This window comes from Suillus plorans (genome assembly GCF_016647745.1).
Source record: "Suillus plorans strain S12 chromosome Unknown HD556scaffold_48, whole genome shotgun sequence".
In the NCBI taxonomy this organism is placed as follows: domain Eukaryota; kingdom Fungi; phylum Basidiomycota; class Agaricomycetes; order Boletales; family Suillaceae; genus Suillus; species Suillus plorans.
Window position 1 is genome coordinate 161 of NW_024537432.1, and position 20,635 is coordinate 20,795.

Sequence of the window (20,635 nt, forward strand, 5' to 3'; positions counted from 1 at the left end):
TCCTTGCCTTTAGACAAACGACCTCTTCCTTGGAAGGAAAATGTAGCTGCCTTGAGTCGAGTTTTTTTCTTGGGAGACATAGGGTTACGTGTGGGGGGAAAAATTGATATTATCAACATTCTATTTTTGATAGTTGAAACCATTCATAGGAATCACTAGATCACATCAACTAATCTAGTAGGTATACTGTCAAACACTTGATTTGTCCCATTCCACCCCTCCTCCTCCAAGAACCACTCCTTTCTTATCATCTACTTGTCACAACAAATAACTATCCTGCTGCCCCACCATCTGCAAAAAATAGGCCTGTGTTGGAAAGGGGGGTCTGGATACCCCGCATCTAGAGTGGATTTTATCCCTCATAAAATGGGCAATAACGAGCCTTTCTCCCGGACCCCATGGACCAATAGAATGTTGTAAAACCTTCCCGGAAATGAAGACCATTGTCCCAGGGTAATAATCCAGTTCGGCCCCAACATCTGCTAATGTCAACTTAGCCTCATGGCCACTGCCTAAACTAATCAGAAGATCAAAAAGAAAGGTGCGCCACCAGAATCTCTGTGTTGATAAAGTTGTACGATTTGCAATTATTTCCAATCCTGAGAAGATCGAGGGCCAATCACAGATGGGTGGTGATGTTCTATCAGAACCTTGAAGTTCCTCAATAATACGAGTGATTGCCAAGGTGCCTGCTTCGAATAGATCTGGAGCCGATACAGCGGTAATGGCATTCCAGAAAGATTCAGTAGCTGATAAAGCAGCTAGCCACTCTTGGACTTCCACAGACTTATAGGAAGCCGAGGTAACCATTGGGTCTTCCAGTCTCTGCAAATGAAATCAAACAAAGTCAAAAGTAGCTAAACAGCCACTAAATTTGGCCTATACCTCGTGTCTTTGCATAAAATATGCTGGTGATACTGTGACTCTGCCTGCTCCAAATTCTCCACCCCCCTCTGGGACAACAAAGCCTTGAGATCGCCAAGACTGTTGGGTGGAGGACGTAATTGTTTCAAGAAGTAAAGTCCGTAAACCCTTAGTGGCTGAGTTCACATATTCCTAATTTAATTTATCAATTGATGAGGGGAATTCCCAAGGAAGAATGAACATACAACCCGAGAAGAAGACAAAATATTTGGCAAGTAAATTGTTAAAATTTTACCTTGCCTGTCCACAATAGTAGCTGGTGCTGAAATTTTACCGATCATAGCTGCAGAAAAGTACTTTGGTAGCTGATTGGTATTAGCGAGGGGACCATCAGATTTAGGTGTAGAGACTTTGGCCATTTCGGCAAATCTGTCAACATCCCAATCCACATAATCTGCAAATGATGTGAATTTAAAACCAGGTGATATCTTGCAGAGTGAAACAACTCACAAGGATTTACCATGGCATGGGCAACTGTCAGTGCAGCTCGATTGATCTCATATTCTGAGATTGACGCAGAAGCATGGAAGTTGACATCACGTGTTGCTAAGCAACTGTCTAGCTCATGTCCAATTCTTAATCTTAAGTGAGACCATTTAATAGAGCGGATCAAATAAGGCCCTAAATATAACCTCTCACCTTGCTTTGTGTAGAAGGTGAGTTTGCAATATCCCCCCTCTGAAAATCCCTGTTGCTGATGATTTTCCCATAATTTCCTTGATCCTTGTGGTCAGAGCTGCTCTCAGCTTGATTGATTGACTCATTTGTTGGTCCATGGTGAGCAAGGAAAATTTTCAACCAGCTCGTTCGGATCAAGACTCAATTTAACTTATATGAAATGATTCCGAAAAAATTGTCCCGCGATCAAATTTGGATATATGAATGGAATCTACTGATGGAAGACTGATTAAATGAAGTTTCCGAAAAAATTGTCCCGCGATCAAATTTGGATATATGAATGGAATCTACTGATGGAAGACTGATTAAATGAAGTCTTGCCCAGATTGTGACATAATTAGTACTGTAATAACTCGCTCAGATGCTGGAAGAGTGAAGACTAATATTGGCAGACTACCACAGAAGAATGAATGATATTCTGAATCTGGGACTACACTGTGGGATCCCTGTCTCAAATAACAGGAGACACTTCCAGCTGGAGTTCAACGCCTTGAGAGACAGCAAGGACTCACTTATTAAGAATGCAATCACAAAAACAGTAGTGTATAATAGTAAATTGGCATCCGGAGGATACCAGGACAAGTAGCAATGACGCCATATGATACAAACTGCCCTGCACCATCAGAAGGCTGACTCTTCCCTTCTGACCATGGAGGGGAGATACCTCTGAGGTTACCTCTGAGGCATATACTGGCTAGCCCGCCCTCAAAACTGTTCGTGTTAAGAGTTCTGCCTCAGAGGTAATACTTCGTTAGCTACACCTATACTGTAGGGTATTGAAAATGTTTTCTTTGTTAACCGAAGAAAACATTCTCAATACCCTGCAGTATAGGTGTAGCCAACTTACCTCTGAGGCAGAACTCTTAACACGAACAGTTTTGAGGGCGGGCTAGCCTCTAAGTGGCCTGTAGGGTATTGAGAATGTTTTCTTCGGTTAACAAAGAAAACATCTTCAATACCCTACAGTATATGCCTCAGAGGTAAGTTAGCTACACCTATACTGCAGGGTATTGAGAAACCCTGCAGGCCACTTAGAGGCTAGCCCGCCCTCAAAACTGTTCGTGTTAAGAGTTCTGCCTCAGAGGTAAGTTGGCTACACCTATACTGCAGGGTATTGAGAATGTTTTCTTCGGTTAACAAAGAAAACATTTTCAATACCCTACAGTATAGGTGTAGCTAACGAAGTATTACCTCTGAGGCAGAACTCTTAACACGAACAGTTTGGAGATACCTCTGAGGTTACCTCTGAGGCATATACTGGCTAGCCCGCCCTCAAAACTGTTCGTGTTAAGAGTTTTGCCTCAGAGGTAATACTTAGTTAGCTACACCTATACTGTAGGGTATTGAAAATGTTTTCTTTGTTAACCGAAGAAAACATTCTCAATACCCTACAGTATAGGTGTAGCTAACTAAGTATTACCTCTGAGGCAGAACTCTTAACACGAACAGTTTTGAGGGCGGGCTAGCCTCTAAGCGGCCTGTAGGGTATTGAGAATGTCCGTCAGTCCAAAATATGCTAGCAGCCCAGGCAGATGGTGACAATGACGCCATATGATGACTCCCCTCTGTGGTCAGAAGGCAATTTCAAAGAAGAATCAACCTTCTGACCGGGAAGGGAAGTTTGTATCATATGGCGTCATGGCTACTTGTCCTAGTGTTCTGCCACCATCTGCCTATGCCAATAGTATATTTTGACTGGCAGACAATAATCAATGATAGCGTCCTTCAGCATGTCAATGGTGAGCCGCATCAAGGCAGAATTGAGATCTACATAACACATTATCTATCTAAGACATGTAGTAGATAATAGTTGCTTTGGTCTGTGCAGCGTTTGATTATTATACACTACTGTGCTTTTGCGCTTGCTTTCTTAATAAGGCTCTTTGCTAATATACACACGGTCACGTGACCTTTTCAGCCGGCAGCAAATAAAGTGCATCCATCAACATACATTTTCAAATACAAAGTACGAGTGACAATAAATTTTACTACAAGTAAGCAAACAAATAAAGTAACAAATACAAAAGGGGAGGCGAGACTTCAATGAGGGGGCCCTCCTCACCAAAGCCTCAACACTCCAGGTGAAAATGTATGTAGCAAATATATATATAATACAATACAAATTTGTCCTGTAGAAACGTTAGACCTGAAATTTAAGACAAGATTAACACTTAACTAGAGAGCACTTGCCACACAAAAGTACCGGCAGGTTCAGCAGTCTAGAGAACAAAACAGATCAGTTAAGGTCATCAGGAATTGAGCGCTTACCACCATTAAAAAGTTGGAGCAGGCTATTAAAAAGTCGGAGCAGGAGCCACTGACAAGTGGCATGCACTGCGATACCGCCAATTCCAAGAAGCAGGAGCCACTGACAAGTGGCATGCACTGCGCTGAGCCCCAGTCCCAATAAGCAGGAGCCACTAACAAGTGGCATGCACTGCGATACCGCCAATTCCAAGAAGCAGGAGCCACTGACAAGTGGCATGCACTGCGCTGAGCCCCAGTCCCAATAAGCAGGAGCCACTAACAAGTGGCATGCACTGCGCTACCGCCAATTTCAAGAAGCAGGAGCCACTGACAAGTGGCATGCACTGCGCAACCCCCAGTTCCTATAAGCAGGAGCCACTGACAAGTGGCATGCACTGCGCAACCCCCAGTTCCAATAAGCAGAATACTAAATAGAACAGACATTAGCAAACGGACGCGAGAGAAGAAGGACTTACGTTTAAGGAACTGGAAGGCGCTCAAAGGGAGGAGTGGCTCTAACTGCGCCATCCAAAGTCCTGAAATTCATAAGTATAATACTAAATAGAACAAACGTTAGCAAGCAGACGCGGGAAAAGAAGGACTTACGTTAGGGAACTGCCAGGAGGGCGCTCAAAGGGAGGAGTGGCTGTCACTGCGCCATCCAAAGTCTCCAAAATCCTAAGTACAACAGACATTAGCAAGCGGGTGTGAGCAATTAAGTACTTACCTTGAGAAACCTCAAGGGAAAGAGAGTATATGTAAATGAAAACAGTTAGTAAGTAGGCGCACCACCAAAGTTGAACTTACTATGTTTGAAGGGCGACTGTAGGGTAGTACCTTTGAATTCTTGCAGCTGCAGTCTGCAAGAACCCAAAGGAGTACACCGGAAGTCGCCCTGAAGTAACGGCACTGGCAGAAATAAAGGATGAAGGAGAATGATGAAGGTAAGACGAAAGAAGAGATTGAACCGTGAGAACTGATTGTTGTTGTTCATATTCACGTGTCAGTTTGTTATTGTTTGTAAATAGTCATGTGATTATCAACAATGAACTCAACAGCGTCATAATATTGGCTAATCCACAATTCAACGCGTCGCGTGTCAAAAATCCACAAATTCAACACGTGCCAGCGCGCCAGCACGTGTTGAGTGGATTTTTGACACGCAACACGTTGAATTGTGGATTAGCCAATATTATGACGCTGTTGAGTTCATTGTTGATAATCACATGACTATTTGGATCTGTTTGTCACAATCAACCAACGTTCAAACTTGTTCATTTCTTTCTAAGTACATTCAGCCGGCGCTCTCCTCTCTTTGCATCTGTTTGAACTACATAACTGTAAGTGCTATTTGCCGTGTCATCTACTAATTTGAATATATCTATAATAGTCTCTCTTCACCATGGTGAAGTCTAAACAAACCTGCAAGAAGTCCACCGGTGGCACCGCGCCACGAATTGCCTTGTCGTTGCTGGCATCTACTGGAGCGGTCACTGCGCCGGGTGAGCTGAATGTGAGAGAGCCGTCTGAACACAACGAGGTAAGTGATTAGTTACCTACTATTTGCACTAACACGCGTCTTTATTTGCAGTTTTGTCTCATCTGCAGAGACGGTTCTGTAGGGGAAGATTGCCTCTTCCTCTGCAGCACCTGTCCGCGGGTGATGTGTTCAAACTGCATGAACATCCCGCCTGCCAGTGCACACGCGGTGCAGGCCGATGACGTCACGTTCGTCTGCATATCTTGCCATGTTGGCATGGAACGACACGGGCGCGCATCTCAGTCGCCCTATTTTGTAAGTTTTTTCGTTTATTTCATGCTAACTAACATTCACTTCATTTTATAGGGTTTTTACAGGAAGGGGCAACCGCTCCTTCCTTCATTCCTCCAAATTCGTGCTACGTTGGAGGTTTCACTCCATTCCCAACTGTCTTCGGCACCCACGCTCATGCTCCATCTCGTCCTCGTCGACCACGACGTCACCGGCGGCTGTTTCGAACTGGCCTCCGAATTCCTTCGGCCATACTTCCCCAGCGGAGGGTTTGAATTTCGGTCCATCGTGTTCGACATCGGCAATGCCTCAAAGATCGACGAGTACCGGTTGCAGGCGACTGCCATCATCCAGTCGCTGATGAGCTCCAACTGGGCTCGTGTCGTCGTCGCCATCACTAACCACACCGACAACGAGCATGGAGATCCATTTATTGGGTACGAGGGCAACAAGAAGTCATACGTTTCGGCACGCGTTCACTCTGTAAGTGGCATTTTTTTGACTAACATTGTATTTGCTCATTTGACACCAAAGGTTCTCGATGTTCTGCTTTCACCTTGGCATCCCCTGATTCATGGTGCCGCGGAATCATACTTATGGCTGTTTTCGTGTGGCGCGCTCATCAACAACGTCACTTCCTTTTCAGGCTTGCAACAGGCGGTCATAGAGTAAGTCCATTTGATCTTATCTTTGCAAATACTAACTAACCCTAACAGTCATCGCATCACAGCCACTATTGGCTTTAATGCTGTTCGTTTTCAGCCGAGTTTCGCCACCCACCTTTTGCTCGCATTCGCGGAGCTGGTCATCATCGAGTGTTTGCCCATTCACATCGTCTTCCCTGACATGTTGGGCCAGTCCTACAAACTTGGGCGCCACACTGACGTGTTCTTGCTGATGCCTGACAACTCAGGTTCGTTGGCCGTTACCAAGTTCGCCTGGACGCATTCCCAACTTCGCCCCTGGGGTCAGTACCTGCCGGTCCAGTGCCCACAGTGTGGGTGGAGTAACGCCTGGTGTTCTGTCAACATGCACAAAGATTACATCTTTGAATGCAAGAATGGCCAATGTAGGAAAAAGTATGTATTCTCACAACCACCTCATTCCAGGATCCTTTTGCCAGGCAAAAGACCTGGCTCCTGCTGGATTTCGGTTGTCTTGAGGCCCATGCCTAGTGTCCCTGATGAGGATGAGGATTAGGATACAATTATTTTGTCTTAGCTTTTTCGTACATCCCTTCATGTTTCATTTTTCTTCATCTTACTTGATTAGATACCCTCACCGCTCAATGGAAGTATAACGTGTTTTGGATCTTTTTACCTGATGTGAATTTGTCTATTATCTACACTGTCTAACTCCACTCAATGGAAGTATAATGTGCCTTTAATCTTGTTACTTGATGTGAATTTGACCGTCTCAATATATCCAATTTGATAATTGATTCAAGATAAAAATTGCAGGTAGGCTGGTACAGGCGGTAGGAGGGTGGCTAGCCGAAATTAATTTGAACACCCATGTTTATCAACAATAACGTGTGACTTTTCATAAGTCACACGTTATTGTTGATAAACATGGGTGTTCAAATTAATTTCGGCTAGCCACCCTCCTACCGCCTGTACCAGCCTACCTGCAATTTTTATCTTGAATCAATTACGATGTCTACCGACTGGTCTATTGCCTTTAAGCCAATTCTCGACCTTCACTCTAAGGCCATTTTTGCTGCAGGTTCCTCATCTGTTGGAAAGCCTGTGGTGAGGAAGATTCGGAGGGCCATACTAGCTGCTCAAGACGAGCAAGAGGAACCCATTGCCTTGCCTACTTCCTTGAAAAAGGTCACAAAATTCTTATACTGTACATGTATTTAGTTGTCTGATGATATACATAAATGTTACCTACAGGCAATAAAAGAATACTATGCCAAAAGTCTCAAAGACAAGGAAGAGGCAGACGAACGTGAGGCAGCGAGTCGCCCAAGAGAACCATCTTTCTATAAGAAACCCCTGTCTGAGTGGGATGTAGCACAGAAATTATTTAAGCAGGAGATCGACTCATATGACAAGGCCCAACAACAGAGTAAAGGCTTGGAGTATTCAATCAAGTACCGCACTGGGAATGCCAGGGAGTGGTTCAACAACATGACACCTTCACAACAGCAGGAGGTCAAGTTTGCCATGAAGAAATGGAATGAGGAGGGGGCGCCAGAAGAAACTCAGGCAATGTAAGTTTTACTTCAAATCTACAGTTATTCCAGTCTAACACTTTGGCTTGAGATATCGTAAGAATAACCTCAAGAAAACTCTGGAAGATTTTGCAGAGCAAATTCGGCGCACCATGGGTTGTCGCATAGTAATGCTTGTTAGTCATAAGAAAAAAGCTAGTCAGACATTGTCCGTCAGTCTGTAAGTCATCAAATCAACATGGAAATCTCAAGACTAACTAAACTACTATAGACACGAAACTACGCCTCAGAATGCCAAGAAAAAATTTTCTGTGAGCTCGAGTGGTATCAAGGAGTGGGCTGCAAATGGATTTGAATCCTTTGGAGAATGGTCTAAGACTGAATTTTGTACGTGTTTCATTTGATTTTAAATATCATGCTCACTGACTATTAAATTGATAGACCCTTCAGAGGATTCAGACCATGCGGCTTCAGACTGTGAGGATGGACCTGTCTTACCTGAAATCATAGTAGATGATGAGGGGTATGCAAAACTTCCTCTTCGTGATGGTATTGGCCTCAAGGGCCAACACGAATTGATTAGAAGTATCTTTCATACTTCATACAGTAAGATCTAACATCTTCAATATGTGCATGACATTTGATTGACTCAATGGTTTGTAGAAGTCTGCACAGGTGGCTCTAGACCTGTACCTTGGGGCGTGATAACTGCCAGCCCGTCCAATTATTTGGAACCTGGTTCAGTTCCCACAGGATTTGTGGTCAAAGACCCTTCTCATATGAAGACAGAGGAGGTAAATCGTCTATGGATGCATTGGGAACGACGTTCTGCTACAAATCAGAAGCTAGTTGTCTTTATTAAGGCCAAGGATGCTGATATTCGGGTCACTGGGAAGTCCAAGACGAAAGTAGTGAGCACCCTAGACTTAGATGAAGAAGATCAAGGCCGGCCGGCTCCATTTGCCTCTCATTTCACAGAACGTACAACACAGCCGGCCGCTCATGAGACAACACCAGATGATGTTGCCATCAATGACCGATACACATTTTTAGAAACCCTTAGCAAGAATGAAAACTACTTGGAGCTTGTGGACGCCACTAGGGACCTGGCAATATTAGCCAAACAGAATGTTAGTGTCACTTGGTGCTGTTTTCAATTTTATGGCTTATATGTCCAACAGCCAATTTCAGAGCGACACCAAGATTTGCCTACCTGGGCTGACTGGTCTTGGAGCGAAAATTATCTTTCCGAGGACATTCACACCTCATATGCGACATTGATGGCCAGCTTAAACAAGCTACAGACCTGTCCAATCTCAGGGCCATCATCGGCAATGCCAGTAATACTAGGAATTGGGCTCCTCTATAGGGAGTCTAAGCGTGTGATAGAGTATGAGGAAGACGAGGCTGATCCCAATACCCCTTTCTACCTACCTCATTCTGCTATTGATCTACAGTTCTTGGTCGCTCTGGATGAGGCTGTCCGGGAAGTCTTATTCTCAGTTGTTGGTCAGATTGAGAGGCTGAACAAAGAGGGACTCAGTGACGAGGTTGAGGATGAGGAGATGAGGATGGTGGTAGAGAAGGAAAGGCATGAGGTTGAGGAGAAGGATGTTGAGTCAGAGGAGAATGTAGTTGGGGGAGAAGAACAGCAGGAGCAGGAGGTTGAAGAGGTGGTGCAGAAAGGGAGGAAGAGAAAAATTAACCATGCTTCATCAAGTAAGTCCAAGAAGCCTAGGACTGAGCCTGTGGTTCGTAGATCAGGTAGGGCGAGGCAACCCTCTAAGAGATCCCAGAAGATATGATCTTGTATCCTCCATTGTCTTCATTGCTAGTCAATCTTGTACAGTAATTACATATGCTTGTCTAGACTCTCGCACTGCCTGGTGATAAGTTATGACTTGAGTATAAACTGGCTTTCCTCGCTCTATGTACATATATATTGGCCAGCCTGACTCCTACATAGGTAAATGCAGGACGGCCGGTATGCTAGTTTAATACCTGCAAACAGGCCAGCCTGGCTCCTACATAGGTAAATGCAGGACGGCCGGTATGCTAGTTTAATACCTGCAAACAGGCCAGCCTGGCCCCTACATAAGTAAATGCAGGACGGCCGGTATGCTAGTTCAAAACATACAAACTGGCTAGCCTTACCCATACATAGGTAGATGCAGGGCGGCCGGTTTGCTAGATTAAGACCTACATACTGGCCAGCCTGGTTTCTACTGAGGTAGAGATATGGTTGGCCAGTATAATCTTAATCCCACATATTGGGCCACCCCACGTCTGCCTATGTAGAAGAAAGGCTGGCCAGTTACAAATATAGATGTGAAACAGTCAGCATCCTAATACACCAGCAAGCCTTGATATTGGTATACCTACAGCCGGCAGTTGTCTTACATCTACTGGCTGGTCATGCTTTTACAATAGTATGGTAGTGTATTATACATGTGGACTACTACTATACAAGGCCGGCCAGCATGTATTCTACATAGACCGGCCGGGGACTGGCTGGCCATGATTCTACAGGGTTTTGGCACATCCGGGGCACTGGTTCTACATGGGAAATTGACTGAAGTATGTGAGCGCATCTCCTTCCTCAGCACAATACACATTTTCTGCTTCATCCCTCTTCCTAACTCTCCATCTTCACACTTCACACTTCAAACTGTCGACGCCCACCAACACATCAGTGGTACTCGCTGATACGCTCGCTGCACTATCAAGAATCAAGCAAGCTTTCATATTTCATGCACGTGTTTCAAAGTTTATTTCATTTTCGACCAATCGCGCGTCAAAACGACCAACGGTTCTCCCTCATCAAAGCATCTAGAAAAGCATTTATTTGAAGACGAACAAAGGGTCGCAAGAAATGACAGGGAAGCGACGAGACTAGAAGGATAATTTGTACCCGAGCTGCTCACTATGTGCATCTAACATGCATGTGTGATACGTATGCTGCAGCTGTATGGTATCATCTTTGAAAACTTTGAAATAAAAACACGTGACTACAATATCTCTATGGTCCTGATGTCCATCGAGTCTCCAACGGAAACCACGTCCTTGACCTGTCCAATGATATCATGATCTGTCGCAATCCTCTTGTATTCTCCACTGCGCTGCTGCGCCAGCAAAAATGCGCTAAAAGGCTGCCCAAGGCGAACAAGCAGCCGCAATGCTCGTAATTCTAGGTCAGACATCCCCTGTTTTACAGGAGAACAACCAGACCAGTCGTCTGACGGAGAAGGCGGCGTTCCATAATCATCCTCGCCCTCCATATCATTTCCATAGTCAGACGGGTCTACAAATTCAGATAGCTCCAGGAGAGACCGATCCCAGGGACGGACAAGGACAAATTTTCGCTCAGTGGGCCTTGCCGGCCAGAACTGAACCAGGGTCTCTCCAGTGGTGATAAGCAAGTCGTGAAGTTCGTCTGCCTTCACTTCATACGTGAAATGAGTTTCCGGGGCTGGACTACGCATTCGTCTGACTTTCCTGACATTGAATGCAAGACACGGCAGATGCAGTCTCTGTGCTGCGAAGCGAGGGGCGCTCGTGTTCCGAAGCATGGTGTAAATGTTCGAAGCGAAATCAGTAGCCACCATCCTTCGCAGCGAAGAAACCGATGACTGAATTTCTTCCTCGGACAGGGGTGGTAGCTGGCATGGCGGAGCTTCGTACGAAGTGATGGAGGCTGGTAGACAGCTGTTGAACTCTGATGATTCTCCGACCCAATCGAGGCCAGTGATGTCCCCCGACCGAGCCACGATCTCCTGCAGGAGCCGCCCGAGAGCCTTGTCCTGCTTCTCACCATAATCTACAGGTAGGCGGACGCCAAGGACGCCAAACAATGAGTATGAGATGTCTTCCTGACGCGTGGTAACACGGGTTGACGCCCAATGAAGTTTTTCTCGCGCGTTATGCATACTGGGACAGAAGGCCACAACGGCTGGTCGGTCTATTCCCGTCGCGTCCTTTATCTCCTGCATGATTTCGACGGAATCCTTGTGGTTGGGAGAACGATCATTGCGATAAAGAGTCCAGTTGTTCTGATAAAAGAGAATGACATTGGGAGCGATGAACTCCTGAAACGTCCATCCGCGCGTGTTCCAAGCGCTCTTCGCCAGTCTGCCAGACTTTGACGAAGGCGGAACATCAGACAGGTAGACGATCGTGAGCGCGGAATGATGATACCATACGAACATGGAGTTGACCGATTCCTGGACTTCGACATTGTTGCTCTTGTCGATGCAGCATGTATCGCTCCATGCCCAGTTGTAGCCCGCATCACGAGCAGTTTTGCAGAACGACCGCAGCTTCGTCATGCCGCCAACTGAGTCCAAGTCTGAGTCGTACACGCACTTGCCCTGGATATCCTGCAGCAGCGGCTCCTTCCCTTCCCACCTGTGTGATAGCATCGCATATAGCAGGTATCTCTTCACCACTTCTTCGATGTGTTCGATGTGCAAGTCTGCATGCGTGATTGTTGATGACACGAGCTCCTTATACTGCGCGCTGATTTTGAAGGCCCCTATCTGCATTTCTCGATCGCATAAGAGACCGGTGTTGGTGTCAAGTACACGCAGCGGAGCGTTGTCGAGTCGGGCATCAATGACCCGTCGGATGGCGCGTTCTACTTCAGAAGGTCTGAGATATTGCTGGTGCAGCTCTGGAGAAAGAGTAAACATGTCGACGAATGCGTTATCAGAGACTTACTTCGTGTTTGAACATCAGGTGCATTGTCCAATATCGAGAGCATTGTTTGGAAGGTTTCAATCGCTTCATCATAGCGCTCCGCACCATGAAGCGCTGCGTGCTTCAAGTTGTATCCAAGATAAGACAAAGAGTCGAGTTCGATGACCTATGTATCGCTGCAATGAGCACTGGTTGTGGGACAATAGCTCCGATCGCACCTTCTGCGCGTCAAGAAGCGCTTCCATCCATAGCATTTTGCCCAACTTTGCCTTGCTACGCTTTGCGAAGACAACATCAGATGCAGAATTCAAGTTTATTATCGCCGAGTATAGGTCAATAGCCCTGTCATAATCGTTGGCAGCGAGGGCGGAATCTCCGTTGGCAGCACATAGCACGCTACATTGTTGCTTGAATTCTAAGTCAAATGCAGGTGAGTATGATGGCCACAGGTGACATCACTAAAACTCGCCATTGGACCAATCGAGGCAGCTGGTCGTCGCAGTCTCGTCGATGGCGTCCATCATGTATTTGTGTGCGTGGAGAGCTTGATCTGGTTTACCTGCCGAAAGGAATGCCTGGCACCGTTTCTGGTGTGTAGTGAACAGCAAGGACTCGAGATCCCAGCCGAAGAGCTGCACAAAGTACTATGTTATGGAGAGCATTATGTGTGCATCACATCGACGCACCACGGTCAAGTCCTGGTATAGGAAATGAATGTATTTCGATGATAAAGCATCTGAGTTAACAGCGGCAGTGAAGTGATCGGCAGCCTCGTCGTGATGCGCGCCATCAAAAGCTCTGATTCCGAGTTGAACACATAGATATGTCTATTGTGTAAGTTGAAAATATTAGGATTGATGACCGAGTGCGGCCACATGATACTCACTTCCACGACACGACGCGCGAGAGGATCGACACTCGGACAAGCGGCAGCCAGGTCTTCGATGAGCAGCATTGCTTCCTCGTGTTGATCTGCGTTGAAGAGTGCGATGGCCTGGGATACCAGATGAAGCGGATAGCATGTGAGACGAATTAAATGTACCTTGATCAAGAGAAGAAATTGGGTGGTTTCTGAATTTTGGTTCATGAACATCGATGCAACATCGAATGCTATCCTTGCTTCCCGGATGTGACCTTTTCCGCAGAGGGCGATGCCTTTGGAAATAAAGGCAATCAATGATGGCCGAATATTGATTGACTATATCACGGATGAATGTTAGCCTTCCATGAGATGACAATGATGGGTGGTCCATGTCACCTTAATTGCATCCTCAAGGGCGTTGTCCAAGTTGTGCTTCCGGACCATAACGAACGAACGATTGGCATATGCAGTAAAGTCGTTAACATTGGTGTGGGTCTCACGAGTGAGGAGCTCTTCAGCGATAGACAAGTCCCCAGTCAGACATGCATCGCGGGCTGTTGTGATGTCAAGGATCTGTACGAAGGATGCTCGAATTGTATGAGGAGAGTCAGAAATGGAAACTCGCCTTGGAATGAGCGTCCTTTGGTACTGCCCATTCTGAGATCTTGTTATCATAACCTCCGCTGAGGATGTGCTTGCCGTCCACAGAGAACGCGACACATGTCACGGCAGATGAATGCTGGAAGATGGCGATGGTTCGTTGATCTGAGAGCCGCCAGAGACGGACATGCTTGTCATCAGAAGCAGCAGCGACGAGGGTGCCAGCGGGATGAATGGCAATGGCGTTGATATAATCAGTGTGGCCTTCATACGGATGACCGACTTGTTGCCATGTTGATGTGTCCCACTCCAATACGTAATTTTTGCCTCCTGAAAGAAGGTGTGTGCCATCGGGCGTCCATGCGAGTGACATGTTCCATGATTCCGTGTGACCTTTCAAATATGCAATGCGTTCCCTTGCAATGCCCAGTGGGTTATAAATTTCGATATTGGAGCCTGTTGCGATGGCAAGAAGTTCACCAGAAGGCGAATATCGAACGCTTTCGGCATAACCACACTCGATTGGTTCTCCTTGCATCTGCCACGTTTTGGTACACCAAAACTTCACCGTACCATCCGGAGAAAAAGCCACCGAGATAATGACTCTGGAACGGACTTTGATGGGTTGGGCGATGGATTCGCCAGTTTCACCGTGCCAGGCCATGACTTCTCCATTTTCATCACCGCTTGCTATGATTTTACCATCTCGCGATATCGCCAATGCCCGCACCTCACTGCTATGGCCTTCCATCTTCATTAATACAACACCTGTCTCCAAGTCCCAAAGACGAAGTGTCTTGTCTTCCGAGCCAGTCATCATCCGTCGTTTATCGGGGAACACTGCGAATGCGTTTATACCCTTCTCATGATCTTCAAAAGTTCGAATGGGTGTGGTGCTTGGAATGAGCTGTGACATATTACTGGACGTTGATGATGTCGAGCACAGCCGAGGGATTGTGGGTGTCTTTCTCTAAGTTACAGAGGTGCGTGTATTGTGCGTTTTTATATTGCTTCACCACGCTAACCATCCTCGTTTTCATAGACACTCAAGACACGAGGCAGTTTGCCATCACCGTTTCAGCAAGAATATGTTCTCAGCTGGTAATAACCGACTGCACTGGCTACATGCGTCCGATATTTGTCTTCACAATTTCAGGCCTTGCCGAGACATCAAGCGAGTATCACACCTCTCCAATAAACTTTCAAGCTCAAGTCTTGTGTCTCATGGCCGCTCACCTCACGGCTCGCTGTAGACTAGTATAAAGTATCTGCGTATCTATGGTACGTCTTGTAACTTGTCGCGGTCCCACCCTCTAAGGATTTGGAACCAGGGACCCTTAGACTAGATGGATGACGTGAACAAGATTACTATTACATCCATCAGCAAGGATGAACCGCTCGTGGGCAGAAGGGAGTTGTGGAGCTATTGTCGTGAGTTCCGGTCCATATGTATCGACCCTTGTCAAAGCTAAAAGTCAGTGTACTATAATGGTGACAATGTGAGTCGGCCGAATATTATCAGGCCCACTTTGCTTATCTATGTTTGGTATTTATCCTCTGGGCTATACACAAACTCTGTTCCAGTGGCTTGCCACAGCAGCGGGATATGATCCCATCGCAGGCCCTAGCTCGTCATGCCTTGCAACAACTGCTTCTGGCCAATGTGTATTTCCCTGGGGTAGCGGCACAAAGTCGGTTTCTAGCGTGGTGCTAATCGCGAATGTCATCAGTTTCGCCATAATGACAGCCATATATTCACTATCATCGGCTCTATTACTGACTATGGCACGTTCGGACGGTGCTTGCCGTCACAGTAGTATGCTCACCCTTGGCAGCACTTTTTAGTGCTTCCCATGGTCTGTCAGACCCGGTTTTGTGGTAGGACATAACACATCTCTGAGATAACCCTCTCCTAGGAGGGTCTCCCTCAAATCCTCCAGAGTCACCAGAGTACCCTCATAGCCTCGTTGAGAGAGTCTCCCTCCCATCCTCTGGAGTACCCTCATAGGCCTCGTTGAAGGGTTGGCTCTGGTTGTCCGTGGCACGCCATGCTCCTAGAAGAGCCCTCAAGCATGTTATCGTGCCAGTGGATCCCACTGCCCTCAAAATAATATAGAGCCTCTGGTGCTCCTCTCACATGCATTATGTTTTCCTCTTTGTCATATCCGCTGTGTTTCTACTTACACCTATGTCGTCTTATCTCATCACATGTTTTTCTTCGTTGAAATTATATTTATAGTTCGTACTTATGTTATTCTAATAAAATATATTGCACCCCAGTACGGTCATTCTTAATGACGAGGCTCGTGAGGATTGCGGAGAGGGACAACCTCATGTTGAGGTTCCCGTGGGTGATGTATAGGGTCACCCTCATGAGGGTCTCGCTGGACAGCCTCATTGGAGCCTTGCTGGATACCCTCGGGAGGGTTATGATGGACAGGAAGCTCATCACGAGCTTGGTGTGTGGTATCTGGAGGGTCGCGAGGGTCGTGAACGATATGGTGAAGATCCTCCTCAATAGGATTGGTGGTTCGAGCCTCTGAAGGCAAGTCTTCCTGTACTGTTTCCACAGCGACATTATCTAAAGCAGGGGGGACAACACTCTTCACAGCCACATCCATCTTCTTACCCTTGTCCACTTCAGATCCATCTGAGTGGCTGTATGCCATCCGAAGAGCACGTTTCATTGTACCCTTGGATTCCTTGGTGATTGGACGTGGTTTTACTAGAGGGTAGATCAATAGATATTTTACAAGAATGTTTGATTTAGAAAAGAAAAGACTTACCCTTTGTGTGCGCATTAGAAGGACCATCCTGAAGTGACGCTACTGCTGCAGCTATACACCTTGAGTCAACTAGAGTTAAGTTAGAATAAAGGGGGGTACTCACCCCCAGCCTCAGGCTCTGGTGATGCCGCCACACTCGATGACCCCACTGTCAATGGGGACAGAGGGCCACCCTTCATTGGAGAAGTCGTTGAGGTTGGTAAGGCAGGTGCTTTGGGTTGCTTCGAATGTGCAACTTTCCTCCCCACTTTTGACACGTCAGCCTTCTCGTTGGATGAGGCTGGTTTCTTTGATGCATGCGATGTATTCCTAGACTTCAGTTTTCTCTTCTTTCCACGTGCTTCTTCATACTCGCTGTCAGGCTCTGTGGCGACATTCTCTCTGGCCGAAGTAAGTTCAATCACCTCATCATGTGCAGCAGTCGGTTCCGGCTTTGGAACAATTTTGAATTGGTGTGAGGGTGGTCGTGCAACGACTTTAAACGGAGGTGGTATTGGTGGTGGTGCAGTGATTTCTACTCGCATGTTAGCTTTTCGGAACTTACGAACAGGAGGTACCACTGGATGATCATCATCTGAACTGTCATCGTCGTCATCATCAGGTGGCGATGGGGCTTTTGTCACTTTATCGGCCTTTTTGACTTTGGTAGCTGCATTGCTGGGCTTAAGACGAGCTGGGCCGTGGTAGTCTGTGTCACCATTAACAAACAGTCGTCGAGCACCGGCATGTGGCCAGTCAGAGGGAGGCGCTATGCCTGTGATGACCGGCCTTTCGGAGGCCATAACAGATGCTACAAATAATATTAGAATTATAATGTGCTTACAACAACGTAATCGAAACTTACCTCGATGTACCTTGTCAACTTTGACAACTTGCATAGTTCCTGACTTCAATGCCTCCACAAGCACCGCGATTTCTTTCTGGGTCAGTGCCCCAATACCCTTGTTCTTTGAGTTCTCGTTGTGAGCTTCGCCAGGCAAGAGACACCTGTCAGCTGGATACCCTCTAATGCAGAGATTGGCATCAGCAAGCGCGCTGGCCATGCCTTTCCAAGGGAAGTTTTTATCCCAGGCACACTTGCCCCCAAGCTGGGCTAGTGTACATTTAGTTAGATGAACCAAAAGACCAGCAACGTTCCAATGTACCAACTTGTTTGATCAGTTCGAGCTTAATCCACTTCAAACCATCATCACGTCCTTCGGGAGCCTGAGACTGATCGCGACCATTGTTCAAAGTCGAGCGGGGGGTCAATGAGTCGCTGTGGGTATCGTCATGGAACACTTCATCCACCACAGCCAAGGACGTTGTAGAAACAACAATACTGTGAGGAACAAATGATGCTCCAGACTGTATCTGTAAATGTTGTGAGGTCGCGCGTTGCCTAGTCTGCTATACTTGAGACGACAAGTGCGTTCGACCCTAAAGGGGAAGCGAGTGCAGCAAGGATCTAGTAGTGCGCACCGAAGGCGCTACTGGTCGGCTGATGCGAAGCGCGAGAAAGTGCGCAGGTGCGCACGAGGCGCGGGAAAGCGAAGGTACGCGCGAGGCGCGGGAAGCGCGCGCGCGCGTGAGCGGTAATGAGAGAGAGTAAGAGTGAGTTTGCTTAAGGGGTGATTAGATACTAGACAAGAGATACGAGCGCGAGGTGTCAAAGAATAGATTTCTACTATGTTCTCCTAGGTAGTATGTGGGTGGTAAGTGGGAGGTAAAGTTCTTGTTGGAAAGTAAAGTGTCTAATAATATGTACTGCTGGCGCTTATATGGCGCCTAAGCGCTGTCATGCGGAGCCGAAGCGCTACCGAGTAGGTATGCAAAGATATATGTAAGTAAGGGTCCATGGTAAAAATAGAGGTGGAACGATATGTAAATAAGAGAAATGGGAATATACGCACTAGAGAGCTTGGTGGACAGTGGATGGATGCTTCTGGATGGCTGGCGCTATAGGGCGCTCAAGCGCGGGAAAGCGCGCGCGCGTATACATTGTAAAGCGCGGGAAGTCGTGCGCGCATGCTGCGCATTGCGTGGGAAAGCTGCGCCTCGTAAGGGAATAGCTGTGGATAGCACACAGAGTGATGCTGCAAGTCGTGCTGTGTACTCCCTAGTGGAAAGTGCCATATCACACAATGCGAGGCACGAGTCTCTACAACGTGCTATTGCTATTTGGAGACACGGCGTCAGTTGTAGCATAAATGTAGTCATATTCATACTTACTATACATGTGCTTTAAGATGTCCGATGATGGCATCATCACTGGCTCGGCATTGTGTCTGCCAGAACTACATCTTGCTAAGTATATGTAAGGATTTAGACGACAAATAATCTTACCCCTGCAGCACCCGGCGTACTATACGAGTGACCAAGTGATCCGTCTTCATTGACCACTTTGCCACATAAGACAACGGCTGCTTCAAAGCCACACTTAGCGGAAGCAGAGTCAAGCTAAGATAACAATATGAGGCGATGATGAAACTTCGGGTGAGATAACATACAATCTGTATTACTCTTCGATAATGCTTCTGGAATCCCTGTCCACGCTGAGCTATTGTTTGAGTAGACGATCCAAGGAGTAACGCCTCCTCGTGCATTAACAGAAGGTCTTGATAAGAATCGGGATAGGCCTCTTTGAATTTGTCATAACATTGAGTGCGCACGGTTGCACCTGTAAGAAATATAAACCTCCTGTGCAACAAGACGTAATATGATAACTCACTAGGTGTGCCACCTCCGGCTGGGGCCTCTCGGCCAATACGTGCAAGTTCCGTCTTGATATGCTCCTTGAAGTAGTTGGCGTACAAGTTCCAATAGTTGGTACCATTCACGGTGCGTCCACGACTCTTCAAGAACAAGTTAATCAACTGTGAAACAGGAAGCGTAGTAGATGTCGAGAGGTCGAGAAAGCAGCGCTCGACTGCAGCAAACCCTACATCGAGTGCTGTGTTCAGTTCTGCGGACCTACGCCCGGTAACAGTATGCCCCTCTTGATGGGTCACTGGCTCATGCTCTTCGGGAAAGCGTTGATGAAAAGCAGTGGCCACACCAATGGAATTCGTCGAGGTGGAAGTGTTAGTCTGGAATGGTGTTGGTGGAATTATGTTTGTTGCTGGGAGGGGAGGTGCATGATCTTGAGGCGATGATGACGGAACAGGCCTAAGGATGAATGGTGCGACTTCGCCTGAAAAATCCTGCGTAAATCCTGAAGGTGTTTGGCCTGTAGTGTGAGGCTCTAGGGAACATGCACGAGAAGCCATTGTTTGACCTGACGAACTTGCAGGAAAATTAAAACTTGGAGGCGGTGCTAAGCGGTTCATGTCCTGTGTGATGAGGTGATGTTGTGATCCTCCAGGTAAAAAAGATGTAGTCCCCATCATGGTAAAGGCGTCAGAGGAGTTGGGATCCATCCACGCAGGTTGCTGGCTCATAGAGCCATAAAAATATCCTGGAGCTGGGCAGGAGCATGTGGAGTAGGAAATGGCGACGCGTGTCGACTACTAGCCACGTGGCCTGTTAGCGATGATGTTTCGTTTGTCGAAGTGCTGTCTGCCACCGTATGCGTGAAGTCCGTTGTACCAGACTGCACAGGTGCGGGATCTTGATCTCCCAGAGTGAGGTTTTCATAGGCCTGGCGGCGGATTGATGCACCTTTGACAAGGCCAACATCACGTGCTGTGGCCTTGAGCTTACTCCTGAGTCGTGAAGGAGTAAGCTCGACAGGTGGTGTTGCACATCAACGACCACCACCGAACTGTTCTTGCATGTAATCGAAGGTATCTGAAGATAGGCCCACATAGCTCGAGTGAGAAGATGGTGGGTTATCGGGGGCGTTTTGAGTCATTTCTGTAGTATATAGTCAATGATAGTCCATAGAAGAAGAATGTGAGTGCATGCCTACTGAC

General features: G+C 46.8%; 5 protein-coding genes across 5 annotated transcripts; 2 read left to right on the forward strand and 3 right to left on the reverse strand.

The window, feature by feature from the left end:
- Window positions 1–258: 258 nt before the first annotated feature.
- HD556DRAFT_1445887 (uncharacterized protein) lies at window positions 259–1,700 on the reverse strand (the record flags this gene model as incomplete). Its single annotated transcript, XM_041307000.1, has 5 exons — window positions 259–825; window positions 886–1,056; window positions 1,110–1,318; window positions 1,375–1,505; window positions 1,564–1,700. The coding sequence occupies 5 exons, from the start codon at window positions 1,698–1,700 to the stop codon at window positions 259–261; spliced, it is 1,215 nt and encodes a 404-aa protein (XP_041157552.1).
- A 2,073-nt stretch (window positions 1,701–3,773) lies between these two features.
- Window positions 3,774–4,843, reverse strand: HD556DRAFT_1310396 (uncharacterized protein; the record flags this gene model as incomplete). Its single annotated transcript, XM_041300405.1, has 7 exons — window positions 3,774–3,821; window positions 3,871–3,893; window positions 3,925–4,125; window positions 4,233–4,276; window positions 4,456–4,527; window positions 4,577–4,586; window positions 4,657–4,843. 7 exons carry the CDS (start codon window positions 4,841–4,843, stop codon window positions 3,774–3,776), a joined length of 585 nt encoding a protein of 194 aa, XP_041157553.1.
- A 408-nt stretch (window positions 4,844–5,251) lies between these two features.
- Window positions 5,252–6,820, forward strand: HD556DRAFT_1310397 (uncharacterized protein; the record flags this gene model as incomplete). The annotated part of the gene is made up of 6 exons (XM_041300406.1): window positions 5,252–5,389; window positions 5,441–5,644; window positions 5,696–6,103; window positions 6,155–6,288; window positions 6,337–6,699; window positions 6,730–6,820. 6 exons carry the CDS (start codon window positions 5,252–5,254, stop codon window positions 6,818–6,820), a joined length of 1,338 nt encoding a protein of 445 aa, XP_041157554.1.
- Window positions 6,821–7,275: 455 nt separating this feature from the next.
- On the forward strand, window positions 7,276–9,604 carry HD556DRAFT_1445890 (uncharacterized protein; the record flags this gene model as incomplete). The annotated part of the gene is made up of 7 exons (XM_041307001.1): window positions 7,276–7,452; window positions 7,519–7,838; window positions 7,891–8,019; window positions 8,071–8,186; window positions 8,241–8,405; window positions 8,463–8,929; window positions 8,981–9,604. The coding sequence occupies 7 exons, from the start codon at window positions 7,276–7,278 to the stop codon at window positions 9,602–9,604; spliced, it is 1,998 nt and encodes a 665-aa protein (XP_041157555.1).
- Window positions 9,605–10,807: 1,203 nt separating this feature from the next.
- HD556DRAFT_1488069 (uncharacterized protein) lies at window positions 10,808–15,018 on the reverse strand (the record flags this gene model as incomplete). Its single annotated transcript, XM_041308753.1, has 9 exons — window positions 14,006–15,018; window positions 13,753–13,929; window positions 13,537–13,692; window positions 13,381–13,488; window positions 13,181–13,321; window positions 12,954–13,126; window positions 12,713–12,890; window positions 12,516–12,660; window positions 10,808–12,468 (listed from the first exon to the last, which is right to left on the reverse strand). Exons 1-9 carry the CDS (start codon window positions 14,870–14,872, stop codon window positions 10,808–10,810), a joined length of 3,606 nt encoding a protein of 1,201 aa, XP_041157556.1. The 5' UTR covers window positions 14,873–15,018.
- Between the last annotated feature and the right edge of the window lie 5,617 nt (window positions 15,019–20,635).